The sequence below is a fragment of the Schistocerca cancellata genome, chromosome 3, assembly GCF_023864275.1.
Source record: "Schistocerca cancellata isolate TAMUIC-IGC-003103 chromosome 3, iqSchCanc2.1, whole genome shotgun sequence".
Classification (NCBI taxonomy): Eukaryota; Metazoa; Arthropoda; class Insecta; order Orthoptera; family Acrididae; genus Schistocerca; species Schistocerca cancellata.
Genome location: NC_064628.1, coordinates 599,634,950 through 599,657,013, shown reverse-complemented (window position 1 = coordinate 599,657,013; position 22,064 = coordinate 599,634,950). Strand labels below are relative to the sequence as shown.

The 22,064-nt window shown below is 45.4% G+C and overlaps 1 protein-coding gene across 3 annotated transcripts in view; it reads right to left on the bottom strand.

Moving 5' to 3' along the window:
* Window positions 1-22,064, bottom strand: part of LOC126175491 (F-box/LRR-repeat protein 2) — a 708,226-nt gene that overhangs the window by 146,391 nt on the left and 539,771 nt on the right. Inside the window, exon 2 of one of the 3 annotated variants that reach the window (XM_049922312.1) lies at window positions 19,178-19,264. The exons of the other annotated variants lie outside the window; for them this stretch is intronic. Within the exon in view, the coding sequence (XP_049778269.1) occupies window positions 19,178-19,264 (87 nt within the window). The remainder of the gene's footprint in view (window positions 1-19,177; window positions 19,265-22,064) is intronic. 3 annotated transcript variants of the gene reach the window in all.

The following is a 22,064-nucleotide window of genomic DNA, read 5'->3' as shown; positions in this document are numbered from 1 at the left end:
TTCATCAACTGTCAGAGAGCACCAGAAAACAGGTGGTACTGCACGACCACAACTACGATGACATAGGGAGCCCCTATGTTTGTACTTTTACAGAATTAGGAGATCTTACATAGCATTAAGAGATCTTACATTACGTCATAAACGAAACAGGACATCAGATGATACTCAGAGAACATTGGAATTTCCTGAATCATACAGAAACACATAATTCGGCTTAAAGTGCGCATTTGTATGTCCAGATTCACAAAGATGAAGGCCCCAACCTAATATTAAGTTTTTCAGTGTCGTTTTCTGGATGTAAATTTTCTTGGAGTACCAGTACTGTATTAACTCGTGTTTGGTTCTTTGGGGGGGGATGAAAGGGACCAGACTGCTACGGTCATCGGTCGTTTGGTTCTTTATTATGGCATGATGTCACACGTGCCGGAAGATGAAAACATGCATTTGAAATTCAATAAACTGTTGAAACTACACAATGGCGTGGAATGAAACACTTCGTTTCAAATAAATTAACTGCCTCCGCGGAAAAGACTAACAAAAGGCAAATTTCTTTAGCAAATCGACAGAAATAACTTCATAGTTCTGCAAGGCGATTAATGCTTGACTGCCAAAACATGAAAGTAAAATGAAATCAGAAAACTGAAATTAATAACATACTTTAGCCTTCTTTAATTATGTGAATGTATTTTAATTCACTTGATAGCTCCCGGCCACAGAATTCTATTTTGTTTTCATTTGACGTGAGAGTTGTAAACGAAGAAGAAACAGCAAAACCACTAAAAGTAAAAACTGGTCACTTGGAAACTACTCCCCCGCCCCACTACAACTTAGGACAGCTTTGCGCATGTGCGAATCTGGCAGCTTGGGTGCGGCAGAAAAACTTTACCCGGTAGCATCTGGCAGCTTGTTGTTACTGCTGATACAGCTAACAGACACATTTAAAGTAGCCAGAAACGGGAGAAGAAACAGCTCATACACGACTCAACTGTACATGTGCAGGAGCCCGTTGGCAGCTGTTGAAACGAACCTAATGTGAACAGTTGTGACGTCACGCTCATTGGAAACAGTTTATTGTTATGAAGAATTGCTTGGTCTTCGTCCTAAAGCCTATGACCCGTTTTGCTGTTGGAAGACACTTTTGTGTGCACTGTGTTTCGTTGTTGCAAAAGGCGGATTTCCTTTGCAACTCAAGTTTTATTTTGGTTTTTTCTCTCGTTTCAGTTTTTTTTCTCGTTTATGTTTTATGGCCGCGATATTTTTCTGCGGTGTGGCAGGATACAGTAACATTCTTTGTCAGAGTATCAGTTCTTACCAGTCAAAGTTACAAAAATTTAAATGAAAACTAAAACAATGAAAAATTACCGGAATTCTAAAAAATTCCCACGTTTTTCCCAGTTTTCCCCGTTATCCCGGGGCCTATACACACCGCTCTTCCGAGGTTTTAGGGAGTAATTCATTCTTTCTTCTGGCTGTTTTGGACCTATCCCTAGGTGTATAATGCGATATCGTGTTCCTTTCTTCGTTTTGGCCTCAGTTCCGTTTTTCTAAGTCCTTACTGTTGATCACCTCTCTTTATGTACACAGGACTTATCTTTTTTTGGTTTAAAAGAGCTATACTAGCAGAATATCCGCCTCCATAGCTGAGTGGTCAACGCGGGTGACAGCCAAGCGGAGGACCCGGTTTCGATTCTCGGTACTGCCAGGGACTCTTCCTTGGTGGGAGGACTGGAACGGGGTGTATCTAGCCCCGTGATGGCAGCTGAGAATCTATTTGACCGAGTAGTAGCGGCTTCAGGTCACGAAAACTGACAGCGGACACGACAGCGGTCTGCTGACCTCAAGCCTCTCCATGCCGCATCCAATGACGCCACTGGCGAAGGGTGACATGGCGGTCGGTCGGTACCGATTGACCGGCCAGGGCCTGTGGACGGAGTTGAGATCATGCATTTGTCGATATAGAGTAGGTATCTGTTGTCCTCAGTGGTACCCTGTTGTGATCTTGTGATTGCTTAAACTGATCTAAACATTAATTTCCGTAGAACTGATCAGATTTATACAGGGCAGACTAGCTTGGGAGACCAGCATCAAGTCAGTCTTCGGACTGAAGAGCTTAACAACAAGTATGCTTAGAAACACATGAACGACGTGTGACAATAAAGTAGTGAGACTGATTTTCTTTGCAGACTTGCGTAGGCACAATATCTTTGATCTTGATCTTCAAGCTTCTTCTAGTCCAAGCGGCACCATGATGCAACTACTCAGTCGTGAGTTCAGCTGTAATAAGTTAACACATGTTTGGGTCCCTCGTCACAGAAATGGAACCACATAATATTGCACAAGGGTATGCCATTTCTTTTTGCATTAAATTGGGTGAAAACGCCACAACAACTTATGGTCAGCTTCAGAAGGCTTTTGCAGAGGAGGTTATGTCAAGAGCTCAAGTTTTTCGTTGGCATAAAATGTTTAGTGAAGGCAGAACGAATGTTGAAGATGAAGACCGCAATGGACGACCATCAGCCTCACGGACGGATTTGATTCCGAGGGAATTGTTCATAAAGAGTGGGTGCCTCCTCGACAAACAGTTAACCAATATTACTACAAAGAAATTTTAGAAAGACTTCATAAAAGAGTGATTCGTGTCCGTGCCAAAATTGCTGGTAATTAGATTGTGCATCACGATAATGCGCCATCCCATACTGCTCTGTCAGTACAGCAATTTTTAACCTCAAAGCAAATTTCAGTACTAGTACCATAGCCACCTTATCCACCAGATATCGCTCCATGCGACTTTTTTCTATTTCCAAGAGTCAAAACGGTGGTCAAGGGACACCATTTTCAAACAACACAAGATGTCCAAAGAGCTGTGAAGAGGGTCTTGGAGGATATTACTGAAGATGAGTACCAGAAATGGTACCATCAATGGCAGAACCGCTGGAAAAAGTGTGTGCAATCAGAAGGGAACTACTTTGAAGCCAGACAACACTGAACACTGAACTTGACTAAAACGGTAAGCAACATTTCACATCGGTCTCATTACGTTCTTGTCGCACCTCGTAAATGGCTGTTCTGTATTAGCACACAGCAATAGAATTAAAAAAAAAAAGTGGACGAAATGAAGCGGGAAAATTCATTCCTGCAAAGCGGGGTAAATTCGTTTCTGCAGATATTGCTCAAAGTCTCATCGCTTTCTGTTTCTTCCTGCCTCTTGGCCTCCCGCCCCTCTGCTCTCCTTCTTTCCAACACCCCCCCCCCCGCTCCACCACCCCACCCCACCCCACCCCCCCACACACACACAGTGAGACCGCGGCCAGCTAGCTCTCTCCCGGCAGCGTCAGCAGAGCAGGCGGCGCGGGACCTGGCCGTGTTCCAAGGCGGCCGCTTTTAGAGGCTTTGGCCAGCTCCGCACGTGCGGAATCCGCCGGGACGCGAGCATAGCCGACCTCGCGCACCACGCGATCACCTGCAGCCTGTGAGGCCGCATGCCCAGCACACTGCAAGCGCGACAGCGCCAGGTAACACTTCCCTAACCGCACTCCATAGTTGAAGTAAGATCAAATGGTTCAAATGGCTCTCAGCACTATGGGACTTAACATCGGAGGTCATCAGTCCCCTAGAACTTAGAACTACTTAAACCTAACTAACCTAAGTACATCACACACATCCATGCCCGAGGCAGGATTCGAACCTGCGACCGTAGCGGTCACGCGGTTCCAGACTGTAGCGCCTAGAACCGCCGGGGTGGCCGGCAAGTAAGATCAGCAACAGGGAGTATCTTACTGAGGCGGGCTATTTAATCTTCATTTTAAACGCCCTTTAATGAATCTTTCACTTCACAGTGAAACGTGCATTTTTTTGAAAAGTCCTAATAGTTAAAACTGTGTGCCGGGTCAGGACTCCGATTCCCCTCCCGGGTAATGCTCTTAACGACCCGGCCATGACTCACGACCCGTCCTCACAACTTCAGCTCTCTCTCCTACCTCTAAAACATCTCTGAAGGTCTCCCGCACGCCTATCTGGTCTAACACTCTTGACAGGAAGGTTGTCTTCTTCTGGGCACAATTGCAACTTCCCTTCGTCAATGTCGTAAATGTACTGTCAGTCATTTCGGGTAACTTTATACCACCTTTACCATTTTTTTAAAATACTAACACAAAATAAACTACACATCACAACAGACATTGTAACTTTTTGCATCTATAGTTACCGAGTGCGTGGAAAAGTGAAAATCTACACTAACTACGCCCTATTAGCGCAAAATTTCAGTTTTAATGCTGGTACAAAGTTACACTGACATTCAGTGTAACTTTCGACCAGTCTTAAAAAACGAAGAATGTTTTCTATATCTAATGCCGAAAGGGAATCACGTGTAAAAACAAACAGTGTTAATTCAGTACTGCAGGTTTACTTAGATATACACTACTGGCCATTAAAATTGCTACACAACGAATATGACATGCTACAGACTCGAAATTTAACCGACAGGAAGAAGATGATGTGATATGCAAATGATTAGCTTTTCAGAGCATTCACACAAGGTTGGCGCCGGTGGCGACACCTACAACGTACTGACATGAGGAAAGTTTCCGACCGATTTCTCATACACAAACAGCAGTTGACCGGCGTTGCCTGGTGAAACGTTGTTGTGATGCCTCGTGTAAGGAGGAGAAATGCGTACCATCACGTTTCCCACTTTGATAAAGGTCGGATTGTAGCTTATCGCGACTGCGGTTTATCGTATCGCGACATTGCTGCTTGCGTTGGTCGACATCCGATCACTGTTAGTAGAACATGGAATCGGTGGGTTCAGGATGGTAATACGGAACGCCGCGCTGGATCCCAACGGTCTCGTATCACTAGCAGTCGAGATGACAGGCATCCTATCCGCATGGCTGTAACGGATCGTGCAGCCACGTCTCGATCCCTGAGTCAACAGATGGGGACGTTTGCAAGACAACAACCATCTTCACGAACAGTTCGACGACGTTTACAGCAGCATGGACTATCAGCTCGGAGACCATGACTGCGGTTACCCTTGACGCTGCATCACAGACAGGAGCGCCTGCGATGCTATACTCAACGACGAACCTGAGTGCACGAAAGGCAAAAGTCATTTTTTCAGATGAATCCAGGTTCTGCTTACAGCATCATGATGGTCGCATCCGTGTTTGGTGACATCGCGGTGAACGCACATTGGAAGCGCGTATTCGTTATCGCCATACTGACGTATCACCCGGCGTGATGGTACGGGGTGTTACACATCTCGGTCACCTCTTGTTGCCATTGACGGCACTTTTAACAGTGGACGTTACATTTTAGATGTGTTACGACCCGTGGCTCTACCCTTCATTCGATCCCTGCGAAACCCTACATTTCAGCAGGATAATGCACGACCGCATGTTGCAGGTCCTGTACGGGCCTTCCTGGATACAGAAAATGTTCGAATGCTGCCCTGGCCAGCACATTCTCCAGATCTCTCACCAATTGAAAACGTCTGGTCAATGGCGACCGAGCAACTGGCTCGACACAATACGCCAGTCACTACTCTTGATGAACTGTGGTATAGTGTTGAAGCTGCATGGGCAGCTGTATCTGTACACGCCATCCAAGCTCTGTTTGACTCAATGCCCAGGCTTATCAAGGTCGTTATTACGGCCAGTGGTGGTTGTCTGGGTACTGATTTCTCAGGATCTATGCACCCAAATTGCGTGAAAATGTAATCACATGTCAGTTCTAGCATAATATATTTTTCCAATGAATACCCGTTTATCATCTGCATTTCTTCTTGGTGTAGCAATTTTAATGGCCAGTAGTGTAAATTACACATCACAACAGACATTGTAACTTTTTGCATCTGTAGTTACCGAGTGCGTGGAAAAGTGAAAATCTCTACTAACTACACCCTATTAGGGCAAAATTTCTGTTTTAATGCTAGTACAAAGTTACACTGTCACTCTGGATAACTTTCGACCAGTCTTAATAAACAATGAATTCTTCCTATACGTAATGCTCTGGGTAGATTTAGATCTTGCCGGAAGGAAATCAGATGTTAGTAAGAAGTAAAAAGAAACAGCGTTAATTCAGTACTGCAGGTTTACTTAGATATGTAAAGGTTTTTGTGTCGACCTGGCATTCTTCAACTTAAATCACTGTCGCCATCAGCTGTTTTTCCATCCAACGCAATTAAGTGATAAGCACAGGACTAAGAGCTTGTAGGAAATTCAAAACACAATTGAAATATTTACCAGGAATCACAGTGGTATTAAAACTTTCACTTTTAGTACAATTTAATGCAAGTAGGTGCAGCATCGGCCATTTGGAACGAAAGTGGTAAGCTGTACAAAGAAACCCTGACTGCTAAGAAATTACCCTGACTGACTGTATCTCTTTAGTGTAGGTGATTGTGACAAAGATTTTTGGTACATACTGTCTTGTAGCTCTCAAATACCGAAGAAAAGGCATTCTTAATTGTTTGAATCACACCTGCCACTTATTTATCGGTTGACTAGTTTCGGGCTTTGCCAGTTTCCACAAGACAATTATTACAATGAACAAAATTTTATGAGTGGTTTCATCGAATGTGGGTAATAAAGGTGTACGTAATAATAAGGCCCTGATAGTAAGTACTTACGAATTTTTTATCTGGGATGTACTTGTTATATTTATGTCAACACACTCCAGATGTAGCTCACATCTGCGTTACAACATCTCACAATTGTAGTTATGTGTTATTTGGTATGTCAGTGAATGAGCATAAAGTATTGGAGTTTACTGTGTCACGCTGGATTATTTTTGCAGGCGCTATCGGAAATTTGATTGACGTTGATGCAAAGAATTTTATTGTATGGTGATATGTTTCGTAACGTCAGGGCAATGCCAGGAATCTTTGAAAGAGTTCGGCACAACACCGTTCGATGTTACTAAGCTTGTGTCGCGTCAGAGGGTCGCAGTTCGGTCACCTGCTTTAAGGAAACAATGTTCTAGCTTCAAAAAAGTCGCTTTTCAGGGCCCATACAATTGTAAAAGACTTTCTGTGCGCGAATTAACAGCTGTTGACGGTTTGTTCCCGCTACGTCTTATCGTGAACCTACAGTGGTCGTGTCGGGACCCCGTCGGATTCGCCCCCAGGCCCCCCTCCACCCCTCCTCTCCCCCCCCCCCCACCGCCACCCACCGAGTTGAAAGCCGGCGCGCTACTACCGAGCGTGCGAACCACCACCTTGGATACACCGCGATCTCCAGCAGGCAAAGCATTCGCGGTCATGCGTTGCCCAGAGCATCCGACCAATCGGAGCACGTGGAGCCAAGTTTCAAATGGTTCAAATGGCTCTAAGCACTATGGGACTTAACATCTGAGGTCATCAGTCCCCTAGAACATAGAACTACTTAAACCTAACTAACCTAAGGACATCACACACACCAATGCCCGAGGCAGATTTCGAACCTGCGACCGTAGCAGCAGCGCGGTTCCGGACTGAAGCACCTAGAACCGCTCGGTCACAGCGGCCGGCGGCGGCAAGTTTCCGTAGTTTAAAAAATGGTACGTTGCCGTCCTACACAATATTAGTAAATTTGGTTCCTACTGGCATCAACTACCCAGGGTTAAAATTTCGTGACACAATTTTTTTCCAGCCTTTATTTTGGTTTTCTCAGGTGTTCCATCACAATGTATCGACACAAAAAATTTTGTTCTCTGTAACAGGTGGTTTGTGAAAATGTGCGAAGTCCGCAACTAGTCAGTCAATAAATTATTAGCAGTTTTGGTGAAATGGTATCAATGGATGAATTGCAGTGCCCGCTAGGCGTGCTATTTCTGTACGACCACTGCCGTCTTGCGGCTAATTTGAAATGCAAGTGCTAAAACATCATTATCATTGTTTATTTTTTAAATTATATCTGAGTTTCTTATTATGCATACTTCCTTTTTTAAGAACTGCTGTACGCCCAATGCCACTGCCAATTTTCTTCAGTGGTTGTGATAAGCGCGTGCGACGTTTTAGAGCCATATTTTTGTTGTTTCTGCAGAGTGCGTGATATAAGGGTGCCAACACATACCCTTTTTCTCTCTATTAGCACCATGGTTTTTACCGCGCTTAACGTTGTCCAGTATTTTGGTAGCAACAGCGTCCTCCTCCACCACAAACTACCTGGAAGATAACATTTTATCACACTGGCTGCCACTGGATGGATTACAACAGCCCTTTATTTCGTTTCCATTCCGGCGATGTTTCGCTTGTGTAACTATTTTCAAATCCAGAATAATATTTTCACTCTGCAGTGAAGTGCGCGCTGATATGAAACTTCCTGGCAGATTAAAGCTGTGTGCCGGACCGAGACTTGAACTCGGGAACTTTGCCTTTCACGGGCAAGTGCTCTAGCATCTGAGCTACCCAAGCACGCCTCATGACCCATCCTCACAGCTACAATTCTGCCAATACCTCGTCTCCTACCTTCCAAACTTCTCAGAAGCTCTTCTGCGATCCTAACAGAACTAACACTCCTGGAAGAAAGGATATTGCGGAGACATGGCTTAGCCACAGCCTGGGGGATGTTTCCAGAATGAGATTTTCACTCTGAAGCGAAGCGTGAAGTTTGGAAGGTAGGAGACGAGGTAATGGCTGAATTGAAGCTGTGAGGACGGGTTGTGAGTCGTGCTTGGGTAGCTCAGATGGTAGAGCCCTTGCCCGCGAAAGGCAAAGGTCCCGAGTTCGAGTCTCGGTCCGGTACACAGTTTTAATCTGCCATGAAGTTTCTAATTTTCAAATGTTTGCATTAAGTACAGCCCATCGAATGAACATACTTGAATCCAAGACTCATCAAACCACATAATGTTTTAAGCGTATGGTGTTGGCCACACTACCGGAATTCACAACTAAAACTGGACTCTTAACACCTGGATACAATCCTACGTGGTACGCTAGATTACTAGTGTTATAGATAACCGTGTTGTCATGCTTTTAATTAAATCTGGCAGCGTGGCCAACCTGTTACGTTTACGCCACGTGTGATGAATTCGTAGACTCAAGCCCAAGTGCGGCTTCACAGCTTAAATTATGCAGCATTAGCACCTGTTTTCCTGATTTTGATAGTATAAGCAAGTTTTAATCTATTCAGTGGCAGCTAGTGTGGTGAAACATCGTGATTCAGACTCTGTCTTCATTCGGTGGACAAATCAGTGTGAACACTGCCACATGCTACCGCTCTGTAAAAGAATGCGGGAAGTTCTGAAATTTATCCCGGAAGTTGTATCTGGTGACCGGGAATACAGGTATAGATTAGCACAATAGTCATTAAATAGAGGATATCAGCAGAATAGACAATCACTTAGAAGAAATAAGTACAGTCTTCGGTAGTTAGACTTCGTCAACTGTCTGTACAAAAGTCTGCGCTATTGATAGAGAATTAGCACAGTCTCTCAAAATAGTTTCCAATTTTGAAATGACAGAGGAGGGTCGTCGAAATTCGGCTCCAACCACATAAAACTGAAGTGCAGTGCCAGCTAGGCGTGCTATTTCTGTTCGACCAGTGCCGACTTTCAGGTAATCTGAAATGCAACCTATTACACAGACAGCTCGCAAGTGCTAAAACATCATTATCACTGTTTATTTTTTAAATTACGTCTGAGTTTCCTTTTATGCATACTTCCATCTTAAGAACTGCTCTACGACCATGAGAATACAAATGAAACTTAAAGAAATAAAATCCGTGGCGGGATCTCCGTCTAGCGGTTCTAGACGCTCAGTCCGGAACCGCGCAACTGCTACGGTCGCAGGTTCGAATCCTGCCTCGGGCATGGATGTGTGTGATGTCCTTAGGTTAGTTAGGTTTAAATAGTTCTAAGTTCTAGGGGACTGATGACCACAGATGTTAAGTCCCATAGTGCTCAGAGCCATTTGAACCATTTTTTTGATCTCCGAATTTCAAAAATAATGATATCGAATAAATGGTACGCTATTTAGAACTAACAGTGATTGTACCGATCGAGACGAAAGCTGCCGCGCGGGATTAGCCGAGCGGTCGTAGGTTGTGTTTCAAAAATGAACAGCATAGAGACAGAAGTGATGAAACTTTCTGCGACCTGACCATCATTTTGCAGGACAGTGCTCAAACACGTACAGTGCAAGATGTTACTGATTTGTTTGACTAATGGAGCTGCCAAGTGCTATACCACCTACTGCACACCCCTGACTTAAGCCCTCGTGAGTTCAATTCGATTTCTAAACTGAAGGAAACACTTCACGGCATTCGCTTCAGAACTGCTACAAATCATTCGCTTCTGAACTGCTACAAATTCGTCGGCCAATAGACCGCGCCGCTCAAACTGTCAACACAACTGGCACTGCTAAGAGTATCCTGCGACTTCCACATCGCTGGCGACGGGTTATACGCAATGCTGGTGACTACTTTGAAGGCCAATAAAACTTTGAAACACGTATCTATTTTGTACGAGCTGTAAATAAATAGTTTCCAGTATTAAAGTTCCAACCCTCGTATATTTAATCGTTCACCGAGTCCAGTGTGCTCTAAAACTCTCAACTCTTTAGTGGCAGTAGAAATCTCATACCACTAGCCATGTACATTTATGACGCAGTGGAAATTATAATGAAAAAAAGAAGAAATACAGTCATTCATCTAATGCGGTTTAATGGGCACTCAGATATTCGGCACAGCTATGTAGTAAATGGCCACATAAGAGATAGCACTGAGGGAGGAAAAGCATTACTTACACAGCGTCCGTATTCTGACTTACTACACGTTTCAAGAAAAGAAGCATTCCAGCAAACATCGCAGCAGGAAAACGGAGTTAAGTACCCTCAGTGCAACGCTCCATTCGAACAAAATCGTGCTACAGCTAGAGGAATCCTCGTAGGAGTCGCATTACATCATTAATCGATTAAGGTTGGGTCACTCATGGTTCCCGACGTACTTCTGGTGTACTGCAGTGAAAGAATCACCTACATGTGGTGAAAATCCAGATGATGGCGGAGGATTAAACGATGTCATATTGAGATATAACACCACAATACATGTGAGGAAACTACAAGAAAATGCGACAACGAACATTGAAACCACAATGAGGCAGAACTACCTCGAAATGAACGGCATAAGAGCACTTGGCCTGCAAGAATCGGACATAAACTTCTGACTCACCAAATACTCAAGTTTCTGAATTTACACTCGAGTTTAACATAAATGTATATGTAATATTTAACAGTGTTAGCCATCCGTCAACAGTAGAATGGAACGACTGATAGGAGCCGACCTGGAGGAAGATCAGTTTGGGCTCCGGAGAATGCGGACCACGCGAGGCAATACGCTCTCTATGAATGTTCTAAGAAGATTGGAGGAAGACAAAGCTACTTTTAAAACATTTGTAGGTTTAGAAAATTATTGACTGGAATACACTCTTTCAAACTTTTGAGTTGTCAGAGATAAGATACAAGGACGGTACGTTACCTACAACCTATACAGAAACCACAGTACAGTATTAAGAGCTGTATAGAGTGAAATAGAGCCAGGAACTGAGAAAGGGCTGGGACAAAATGGCAGCCTGTCCACCATGTTGTTCAGTCTTTACACAGAACAAGCGATAAAGGAAACAAAGGAGAAATTTGGAAAAGAAATTAACGTTCAAAGAGAAGATATAAAAGCTTTCAGGTCTGTCGATCATGTTTTTATTTTTTCAGAGACAGCAAAGGACTGGGGAGGGCAAATGAACCGACCACGTTGTGTTTTGAAGGAAGGTTATAAGATGAATATCCAGAGAGGCAAGTCAGTAGAAATTTAACACAGTCTAATTGAACCAGGCGATTCCGAGGGAACTATATTAGGAAATGAACACCAAAATTAATACATGGGTTTCGCTATCTTGGGAGGATAATGAACGAGGAAAGCCGAAGAAGAAATGACGCAAAATTCAGACTGGCAATAAAAAGAAATCCATCTATGAAAGAGAGAAATTTGTTAATATCTAATATAAATATATAAATTTAAGTAATACGAGGCCTTTTCTGAAGGTATTTGTCTGTAGTGTAGTCTTGTACAGAAGCGAAACTTGTACTATAGACAGTTCAGACAAGAAGAGAACAGAAGTTATTGTAATATGGTGCAGGAGAAGAACGCTAGAAGTTGGATGGGATTACTAATGAAGAGGACTGAATCGAATCGGGGAAGGAGGAAATTTATGGTATAATTTGATTAAAATACTAGATTGTTTGACAGTACACAACCCGAGGCATCAAGGAATCGCTAATTTATTAATGGAAGGAAGTGTGCGGCTGGGTGAGAGTACGAAAGTTGTAGAAGGAGATTAAAGCTTGACTACAGTGCGCAGACTCAAATGGATGTAGGTTGCAGTAGTTATGGAGGCATGAAGAGGCGCGCACAGGAGAGACTAGCGTGGAGGTCTTGGGAATCAAGACCGTAACAACAAACAATCAACTGTTATTTGCTCCTATGCGCAAGGACAGTTCTTAGTGTAATTGGTATTAAGCGCGCTAGTACAATTTTCATTCTGTTTACATCCGTCCATTGTACACAACAGTCACACGACACATGGTACGCCACAATCATCTAGGCTGTCTCAAATTTGATAACATCATATTTTCGTTTGTCACAGTAAAAGTGCAAGGAACGCTTTATTTTATTTTTTTTATTTTTTTTATTTACACACCAAGTTCCGTAGGACCAAACTGAGGAGCAAATCTCCAAGGTCATGGAACGTGTCAGTACATGAAATTAGAAAGAAAAGGAATAACAGATAAAAATAAATGTTTATGAACCCGAAAAAAGTCAGTCCATAAGTTTAAGTAAACGAAGTCAATAATACAATGGAAATCAACTTAATTTTTCAAGGAACTCCTCGACAGAATAGAAGGAGTGACCTATGAGGAAACTCTTCAGTTTCGATTTGAAGGCGCTTGGATTAGTGCTAAGATTTTTGAATTCGAGTGGTAGCTTATTGAAAATGGATGCAGCAGTATACTGCACACAAGAGTTAAGGAGGTCCAATCCAAATGCAGGTTTGATTTCTGCCGACTATTAACCGAGTGAAAACTGCTTATTCTTGGGAATAAGCTAATATTGTTAGCAAGAAATGACAGTAAGGAATATAAAATGAATGGTACAGTTCATAACAGTTCTTGTGTTTTAGACATACGTGGGGCGCTCAGCAAGCAACGCAACACATTTTTTTCTCGGCCATTTTCGGTTGAAAAAGTGCGAAATTTTTTGTGGGACATCGTGGAAAATACCCGCTTCAGCCTTTATAGTTTCATGAAGTGCCGATAGATGGAGGCGCTACGTGTAGCCTTCACAATGGCATCTGCAACGGAGGTTCGTTCCATACAGAGAGCTGTCACTAAGTTTCTATTGGCGGGAAACCAGACGCCAGAGCATCGCAGACATTCATAGGTGCTTGCAGAATGTGTACAGGGACCTGGCAGTGAATAATACCACCATGAGTCGCTGGGCGAGACGTCTGTCATCATCGACCCAAGGTCGCGCAAAGTTGTCCGACCACTCGCGTCCCGGTCGGCCGCATACAGCTGTGACTCCGAGTTGTGGACTCTTGTGAGAAGAGACACTTGTGAGAAACTCGAATGTGGCGACACTTGTGAGAAATCCGGGATACTGAGAGACCGGCAAAGGGTGTGTCGAAAATGCTGCGCCACTACCTGCTCGGCCACTACCTGCTGCCGCTTGGTGTGGCTGAGCGCTCGGCTTGTGCCGGCCCGGGCAACTGCCGAGGGACATTCACACTCCTCCAGTGCATCCGGGCTACATTATTTCAGAATTTTTTTGGGCAAGGAAGAGTGGCCTTAGTCAGATTAGAAATCGGAGCTGATTTTGCTCCCACGATATCATGTCAATCATTAGTTGCAGCACCGTTATGCGTTATTGGAATTTTTGTTCTGATTAATCTTACATAGGGCATAATTTTCGCTCAACCTCATACTTAACGATGCATTTTACAGAAACTATAGAACGGAAAATGTTTTCCAGCTTTCAACCCCTCACCCAAAATTTGGTATGATAGGAGTGGCAACCTTTTACCATATATTAAGAGGAGCCAACTAAAGAATTTGGTTCTCAGTAGAAACTTTTTTCTTTAATTATTTCGAAATAAACCTCAATTATCCCGTACCATGCAGGGAAGTGTACTGAGGTCTAATGTGAGTCCTGCTAGCAATTAGCGTTAAGGAATGCAATTTATGTATTGAAACAAGCTGTATTCATCGTCCACTCAAAGAGACATTGTTTCTAAAATTCTCTACACAAAAATGCTGATTGTGACTGTTAGATAAGCTATGACTTTTCATACTTCATTAGTGAATCTTTTACAATTTGCAAAACACATTTAGATGACTTAGTGTCGTGTCCAGGGAACACCACGAGGAGGTAGTCTCTCTTCGGCCCTCATTATATTTATTTACAATATTTACAGGATGATTATTTATTTACAATTTTTACAATAGGGTGATCGGCGTGAACTGAACCCCTTTTCAATATTTACAAGTATTGCTGTAGCTTCAGCCATTTCCTTTTCATTGTAATTTCTGTGCATAGGCCACGCAAGTAAGAAATGATTTTACATTGCCGTCAACTTGGAGTCTTGTAAGGGCCTTAGAAACATCTCATCTGTCTTACTTGCGGACTTCTTTCTTCTTTTCCCAACTAGATTTAAAACTAGTCGGTCAAATTGGTACCCATGATAGTCTATTCTGTGTCCTCTCTGAGACTTTTTACTAAGGAGTAAAATTTTGGATCAACAATTAATGTATTTATCCTCCGATTCCATCCTGAAACATTGTTGGTGCGGTGACGCCTTCCTGCGCAGTTCCATATATCCCTTGGCATGTCGTCATTATCCATCCATTGTTCAACAAAATAGTCGTAAGAATCCTGCAGTTTTTCATTATCTGGCGTGCTCTCCTGAATCCATAGCCATCCATCATCTAACATGTCCAGCGGAATGTGAGCCAGAGTGGAGCACAATCTTATGTGAAAACGAATTTCTTCGTGTTCCTTGTAGGCAGCAACAAGGCCGCAATTCTGCACTAGCCTCCGCAAGCACTGGTTGAAATGGTAGATGCAGCCATTAATATTTGCATCACGAAACAAATGTGTTACTGTTTGGATGACTGCAGCTTCACAATCCATCATGATAGCTGTATGATTCCATCCAGGTACGTTGCTCTTAACAGCTGTGAAAAAGCGATCTTACGTTTCTCGCTTTTTATTGGGTAGCAAGGCGTACACGGTTGGAACTGTGTTTGTTTCCTCCTCAGAACTAGAAATATCGGCATGAACAATAAATAACTGTCCAACCTGCTGGCTGGAGCTTTTTAACGTTCCATCGACAAAGAACGAATTTCAGTCTGTTAAACAGGATTTTCCCCTTTCGCTGGCGAACACCAATATCCTATCATTTGGTACTCTGTTGTCATCTGTAAGTAAAACTTTGCTCCCATCATTCATTAGCAAATGATGTTGTTGCAGAAATATTCCTGCAGCATCGGTCGGATCTTGCACTCCTGTGTGACGGCGGTGATGTGACGATGTCGTATCCTTGATTGAACAGCCGCCCTACTTCTTCGTCGTAGTCCGCAGCTCGTCGTCGTGCGGTAGCGTTCTCGCTTCCCACGCCCGGGTTCCCGGGTTCGATTCCCGCCGGGGTCAGGGATTTTCTCTGCCTCGTGACGACTGGGTGTTGTGTGCTGTCCTTAGGTTAGTTAGGTTTAAGTAGTTCTAAGTTCTAGGGGACTGATGACCATAGATGTTAAGTCACATAGTGCTCAGAGCCATTTGAACCTACTTCTTCGTCGTAAACAGAAGAAACTAAAGTCTTCGTTTCTTTTGCACGCCTTTTGGCGTTTGCCACGTGTTTTCGCACTTCATTAACCGCGACGTCCGAAATACATGTATGGCTACCTTCACCTAAAAGTAAGTTGTTTATTGTAGTTAGTCTTTCTTTACACTTCTTGTTTACGTTTACGCACCGCCAATAACTTACACCTTCATTGTTGGTATATTCCGCTAAATCCACAGCAGTACTGAACTGCGGCGCGCAACCTGTTTGGTGCACCTGTAGACCGCCCGCTACCTGTTCGGCCGGGTCTCCTCACAACTGTCGCTCCTCACAACTGTCCCAGCCCCGTGACTCCTGCAATGTTGGAACGTGCGGACACTCTCATTCGAGCTGATCGACGGGTCACAATCAAACACTCGATCCACAACCGGACGTCTCCCTTGGTAGTGCTGACACATTCGTCCACCAGCTGGGGTACTGAGAGGCGTGTGGTCACTGGGTTCCTCGCCACCTAACAGAAGATCATAATGAGCAATGAAGGAGCAATGAGGAATTGCTTGTGCTTTACGAGGCTGATCGTGACAATTTTTGTTGAAGATCGTCACAGGCGATGAACCATGAGTGTAGCATTTCGAACCGGAAACAAAACCGCAGTCCATGGAGTGGCGCCAGACCATCTTTCCTATGTTCGCCCCAATAGCTGAGTAGCGGTCAGTGGGCTGCTCGCCCTCTGTAATAAAAAACTGAGTAAAGGAATCAACGATCAACTTGAACGGATGTCTTGTGAGGTCCGCCCAGACCAAACGCAACGAACAATACAGAAGAAAATGGAAAAAAAAGTGGTCAGCGTGACGGATTGCCGTCCTATGGGCCAAGGTTCGATCCCCGGCTGGGTCGGGGACTGGGTGTTGAGTTGACCTGCACCAAGGCGGCCGGACTTGCCTCGCAAGGGGCCTCCCGCCCAATGTAGCAAACGCTCATTTCCATTTTTACTTCTACTATGAAGAAAAAATTCAAAGCTGCGCCATCTGCCAGTCAGACCATGGGGTCGGTCTTTTGGGACTCTGAAGGGGTTATTCTGTTTGATGTCCTCCCTTATGGTGCAACGATCCACTCTGAAGAGTACTGTGCTCTACTAAGGAAAATGAAGAAAAAACTTCGGCGTGTTCGTCGCCACAAAAATTCAAACGAACTTACCCATGACAACACAAGGCCTCACACAAGTCTGCGTACCTGAAAGGAGCTTACAAAACGTCACTGGATTGTTCTTCCTCATCCACACCACAGCCTTGTTCCCGCACCTTCCGACTGCAATGTGTTTGGCCCAATGAAGGATGCACTTCGCGGGAAGCAGCACGTGGGTCATGGTGAGTTTGATTCAGCAAGACGTTGGCTCCGACGCCAACCAGTAGAGCGGTACCATGCGGGCATACAGGTTCTCCTAGTAAGGTAATATAACACGGCTTTCCGGACTGGGAAGGAGCGCCTGGTCCCTGGCACGAATCCGACCGGCGGACTCGTGTAGAGGTCCGGTGAGCCGCCAGTCTCCGCATGGTTTTTAGGCGGTTTTCTATCTGCCTCGGCGAATGCGGGCTGGCTCCCCTTATTCCGCCTCAGCTAGACTATGTCTGCGATTGCTGCGCAAACAAGTTCTGCACGTACGCGTACATCACCATTACTCTACCACGCGAACATAGGGGCTACACTCGTCTGGTGTGAGACGTTCCCTGGGGGGGGGGAGGGGGGAGGGGGCGGAGGGGGGGCCCATTGGGGGCCGAACCGCACCATAACCCTGAGTCCGGTGTGGGTCGGCGATGGGGTGGACTGCTGTGGTCTGTTGTGGGGTTGTGAACCATGAGGGCTAGAGCAGGACGAAGCCTTTCCGTCGTTTCTAGATCCCCGGTTCAATACACACAGGCTTTTGACAGGTGGTCGCATTACTGTGGCTGGACAGTGTAGTGCTTAATGAGTAATTACCACAACATTTTTATTGAAAATCATCTGAAAGAGTGGTTCGTTGTGGGGTGGCGGAGGGGTGAAGTGGACTGCGGTAGTCATCGTGGGGTTGTGAACCACTGCGGCTGCGACGGGGACGGAGCCTCTCCGTCGTTTCTAGGCCCAAGGTTAACATACAATACAATATATTACAAGGTAACATAAGGCCGTCGTATTGAACGGAGATGATGTGGAAAAGTAGCGGATGATGTTGAAAAGTAGCGTTTTGTAGCTAAAAGAGTGGGGAATAATATGGTGTATTGGAACCTGAATAAAACAAACCCGCTTTCAGAAAAAAATGTGTTGCATTACTTTTTAAACGCCCCTCGTGCATAATGACATGTACACCAACGCATTCGTCGAGCTCTGTTGTTTCTCGAGACACTGCCGACTAACAGTCGCGCTTCTGTGACTATATTCAGCCCAACACGTTCCATTCTGATACGTTTAAAAAGAATGCAGTAAGTTTGGAGATGCTAACAGGGCAGTGTGGGAATCGGATTAAACAAGGCTGTCCGGGAAGGAGAAAGTGAACGGGCTGGTTGTAGCAGTATGTGCCGGTGGTGTTGAGGTGAACTAAGGATTGGGCAGACACTGTAATTTGTTGGAAGTTATCAAGTACATCGAAAGGGTTGGATGTTTTGGATGACGGTTGTGACCCCATGGATTATATCTTTAGTGGTGGGGGCAGGAGTGTGGAGTGTTGTATCGACAGAGAAGGTGATGCCGGTGACCACTTTTCAACATCAGCGTCTTCCACGCGCAAGAACGCTGTGATAACGTTCTTACCAAATTCATATTTATTCAGATATGACGTAGACGACCAAAACCTGAATCTGGCGGTAGAGCTCCGGCTGCCTAGTGGCGTAGTAGTTTGTATTGTATTATACTGTATGTTAACCTGGTGCCTAGAAACAACGGAGAGGCTCCGTCCCCGTCGCAGCCGCAGTGGTCCACAACCCCGCGACGACTACCGCAGTCCACTTCACCCCTCCGCCGCCCCACACCCTACCACTCTTTCAGAGTTACTGTGCGGTTCGGCCCCCGGCGGACACCCCCCCCGCCCCCCCCCCCCCCCCGCCCCCAGGGAACGTCCCACAACAGACGAGTGTAGCCCCTATGTTTGCGTGGTAGAGTAATGGTGGTGTACCGGTTCGTGGAGAACTTGTTTGAGCAGCAATTGCCGACATAGTGTAGCTGAGGCGGAATAAGGGGAACCAGCCCGCATTCGCCGAGGCAGATGGAAAACCGCCTAAAAACCATGCAGAGACTGGCCTGCTCACCGGACCTCGACACAAGTCCGCCGGGCGGATTTGTGCCGGGGACCAGTCGCACCTTTCCAGTCCGGAAAGCCGTGGCGTAGTAGTTTACTCACCGTGTTATGGAAGTGGCTGCGTACTGTGGCCCCGGACCCCTCGGTGATGTAGACCTGCGCGCCCTCCAGGGCGATCTGACCCCACACCTGCACAGCGCAGCGGTCAGTGCGTGGCTGTGGGGGCGCAGCGCCGCCCTTGTCTCCTCGCCTCGCCTCACCTCACGAATGCGAGCAAAGCGGACAAAACTACGAGCACACAGGCAGCGTATCAGATGAGCTACAACGAAACTTACGTTCTGACGTGCGGTTTCCAGTTGCAGAGACACTTCGCAATCGCGCCTCTCTCCTTTTATAACATTTCTCATTTTGCAGAGAAGATCTACTTCTTTGATGTATTAATACCTTTTTTTCCCAGTGCGTAATTATTCGAGAGATGTGTGTTAGGAACAAACTCACTCGCATAGCCAAGCGCGTTACTACGCTGCTTCCGTACTGACGGGTGGAAAGTAGGGGGAGGGGGAGGGGGGGGGGCACTCTTCGGCAGCGGATTGAATTCCCGCGGCGGATTAACGGCCTGGATACGTTTTCTCTTTTTTTTTCCACATTAGACTAGATGACTACCGGACTGGTATCCACGCCCTTCCTCAGTTACACGCTCGATTCGCAAACATTTCGAACGTGGGACAACACTATCCGTAGCTCGTGCTGTTGTAGTTAGCGCCGCTGTCGACAGACAGTGGGGTCCCTGTTTCAATTACCAGTCGCTGAGAAGTTTCGCTGGAAAGCCCTTACACATCCTCCATACAGCAGCAATATTTCCCCATGCGATTTCCGTATTTTTGGCTCCCCGAACAAAGCCATTCGTGGTCGTAGATTTGCTTCGGACGAAGAGATGCACGCCTGACTACAACGATCGTTCCTTAGACAACCGCCACGCACCGTAAGCTGGCTTGAAGAGTATCTACACTATTGGCCATTAAAATTGCTATACCAAGAAGAAATGCAAATGATAAACGGGTATTCATTGGACAAATATATTCTTCCAAAACTGACATGTGATTACATTTTCACGAGTTTGGGTGCATAGATCCTGAGAAATCAGTACCCAGAACAACCACCATTGGCCGTAATAACGGCCTTGATACGCCTGGGCATTGAGTCAAACAGAGCTTGGATCGCGTGTACAGGTACAGCTGCTCATGCAGCTTCAACACGATACCACAGTTCGTCAAGAGCAGTGACTGGCGTATTGTAACGAGCCAGTTGCTCGGCCACCATTGACCAGACGTTTTCAGTTGGTGAGACATCTGGAGAATGTGCTGGCCAGGGCAGCAGTCGAATATTTTCTGTATCCAGAAAGCCCCGTACAGGACCTGCAACATGCGGTCGTCCATTATCCTGCTGAAATGTAGGGTTCCGCAGGGATCGAATGAAGGGTAGAGCCATGGGTCGTAACACATCTGAAATGTAACGTCCACTGTTCAAAGTGCCGTCAATGCGAACAAGAGGTGACGGAGACGAGAAACCAACGGCACCCCATACCATCACGCCGGGTGATACGCCAGTATGGCGGTAACGAATGCATGCTTCCAATGTTCGTTCACCGTGATGTCGCCAATCACAGATGCCACCATCATGATGCTGTAAACAGAACCTCGATTCATCCGAAAAAATTACGTTTTGCCATTCGTGCACCCAGGTTCGTCGTTGAGTACACCATCGCAGGCGCTCCTGTCTGTGATGCAGCGTCAATGGTAGCCGCAGCCATGGTCTCTGAGCTGATAGTCCATGCTGCTGCAAACGTCGTCGAACAGTTCCTGCAGATGGTTATTGTCTTGCAAACGTCCCCATCTGTTGACTCAGGGATCGAGACGTGGGTGCACGATCCGTTACAGCCATGCGGATAAGATGCCTGTCATCTCGTCTGCGGTGATACGAGGCCGTTTGGATCCAGCACGGCGTTCCATATTACCTTCCTGAACCCACCGATGTCATATTCTGCTAACAGTCATTGGATCTCGACCAACGCGAGCAGCAATGTCGCGATACGATAAACCGCAATCGCGACAGGGTACAATCCGACCTTTATCAAAGTCGGAAACGTGATGGTACGCATTTCTCCTACTTACACGAGGCATCACAACAACGTTTCACCAGGCAACGCCGGTAAACTGCTGTTTGTGTATGATAAATCGGTTGGAAACTTTCCTCATGTGAGCACGTTGCTGGTGTCGCCACCGGCGCCAACCCTGTGTGAATGCTCTGAAAAGCTAATCATTTGCATATCACAGCATCTTCTTCCTGTCGGTTAAATTTCGCGTCTGTAGCACGTCATCTTCGTGGTGTCAATTTTAATGGGCAGTAGTGTATGTTGATGTAGACGAACCCCAAACATTTCCCCTTGAAGACAGTGGCCGTCTTGCTTCTCAGTGGAATAAATGTTTTTTAACAGTTATGGCGATTTCTTTTGAAATAATACACAGTTTACTTGCTTTTTACCATGTGTTTTGTTCTCGTTTGACCGTACCTTTTAGACTACTGTTCAAGTGTGTGTGTCTGACCCATATCAGAATTAATGTGGGGTATAGAATGTATGCAAAGAAGAGCGTCACGAATGACCACAGGTTTGTTTGATTCACCAGAGAGCGACAAGGAAATGATGAAAAATCTCAAATTGGCAGACTATGGGAGATTAATGGAAGAATCGACATATTCTTCATCCCCATATGTATAGCTCAGGTAGGGACCGTGAAGACAAAGTGGACTGACTGCACCACGCAGAGAAGTATTTAAGCAGTCTTTCTTGGCCCGCTCAATACGCGGTTAAAAGGGTAGGAAACCCCTAAATGTTATACCTTGAATAGTATCCTGTGCCATGTAAGTCACAGTTAGCAAATACAATTTTGCTTATTGTGCGTATACGGTATAATACGAAGTCTACATGATT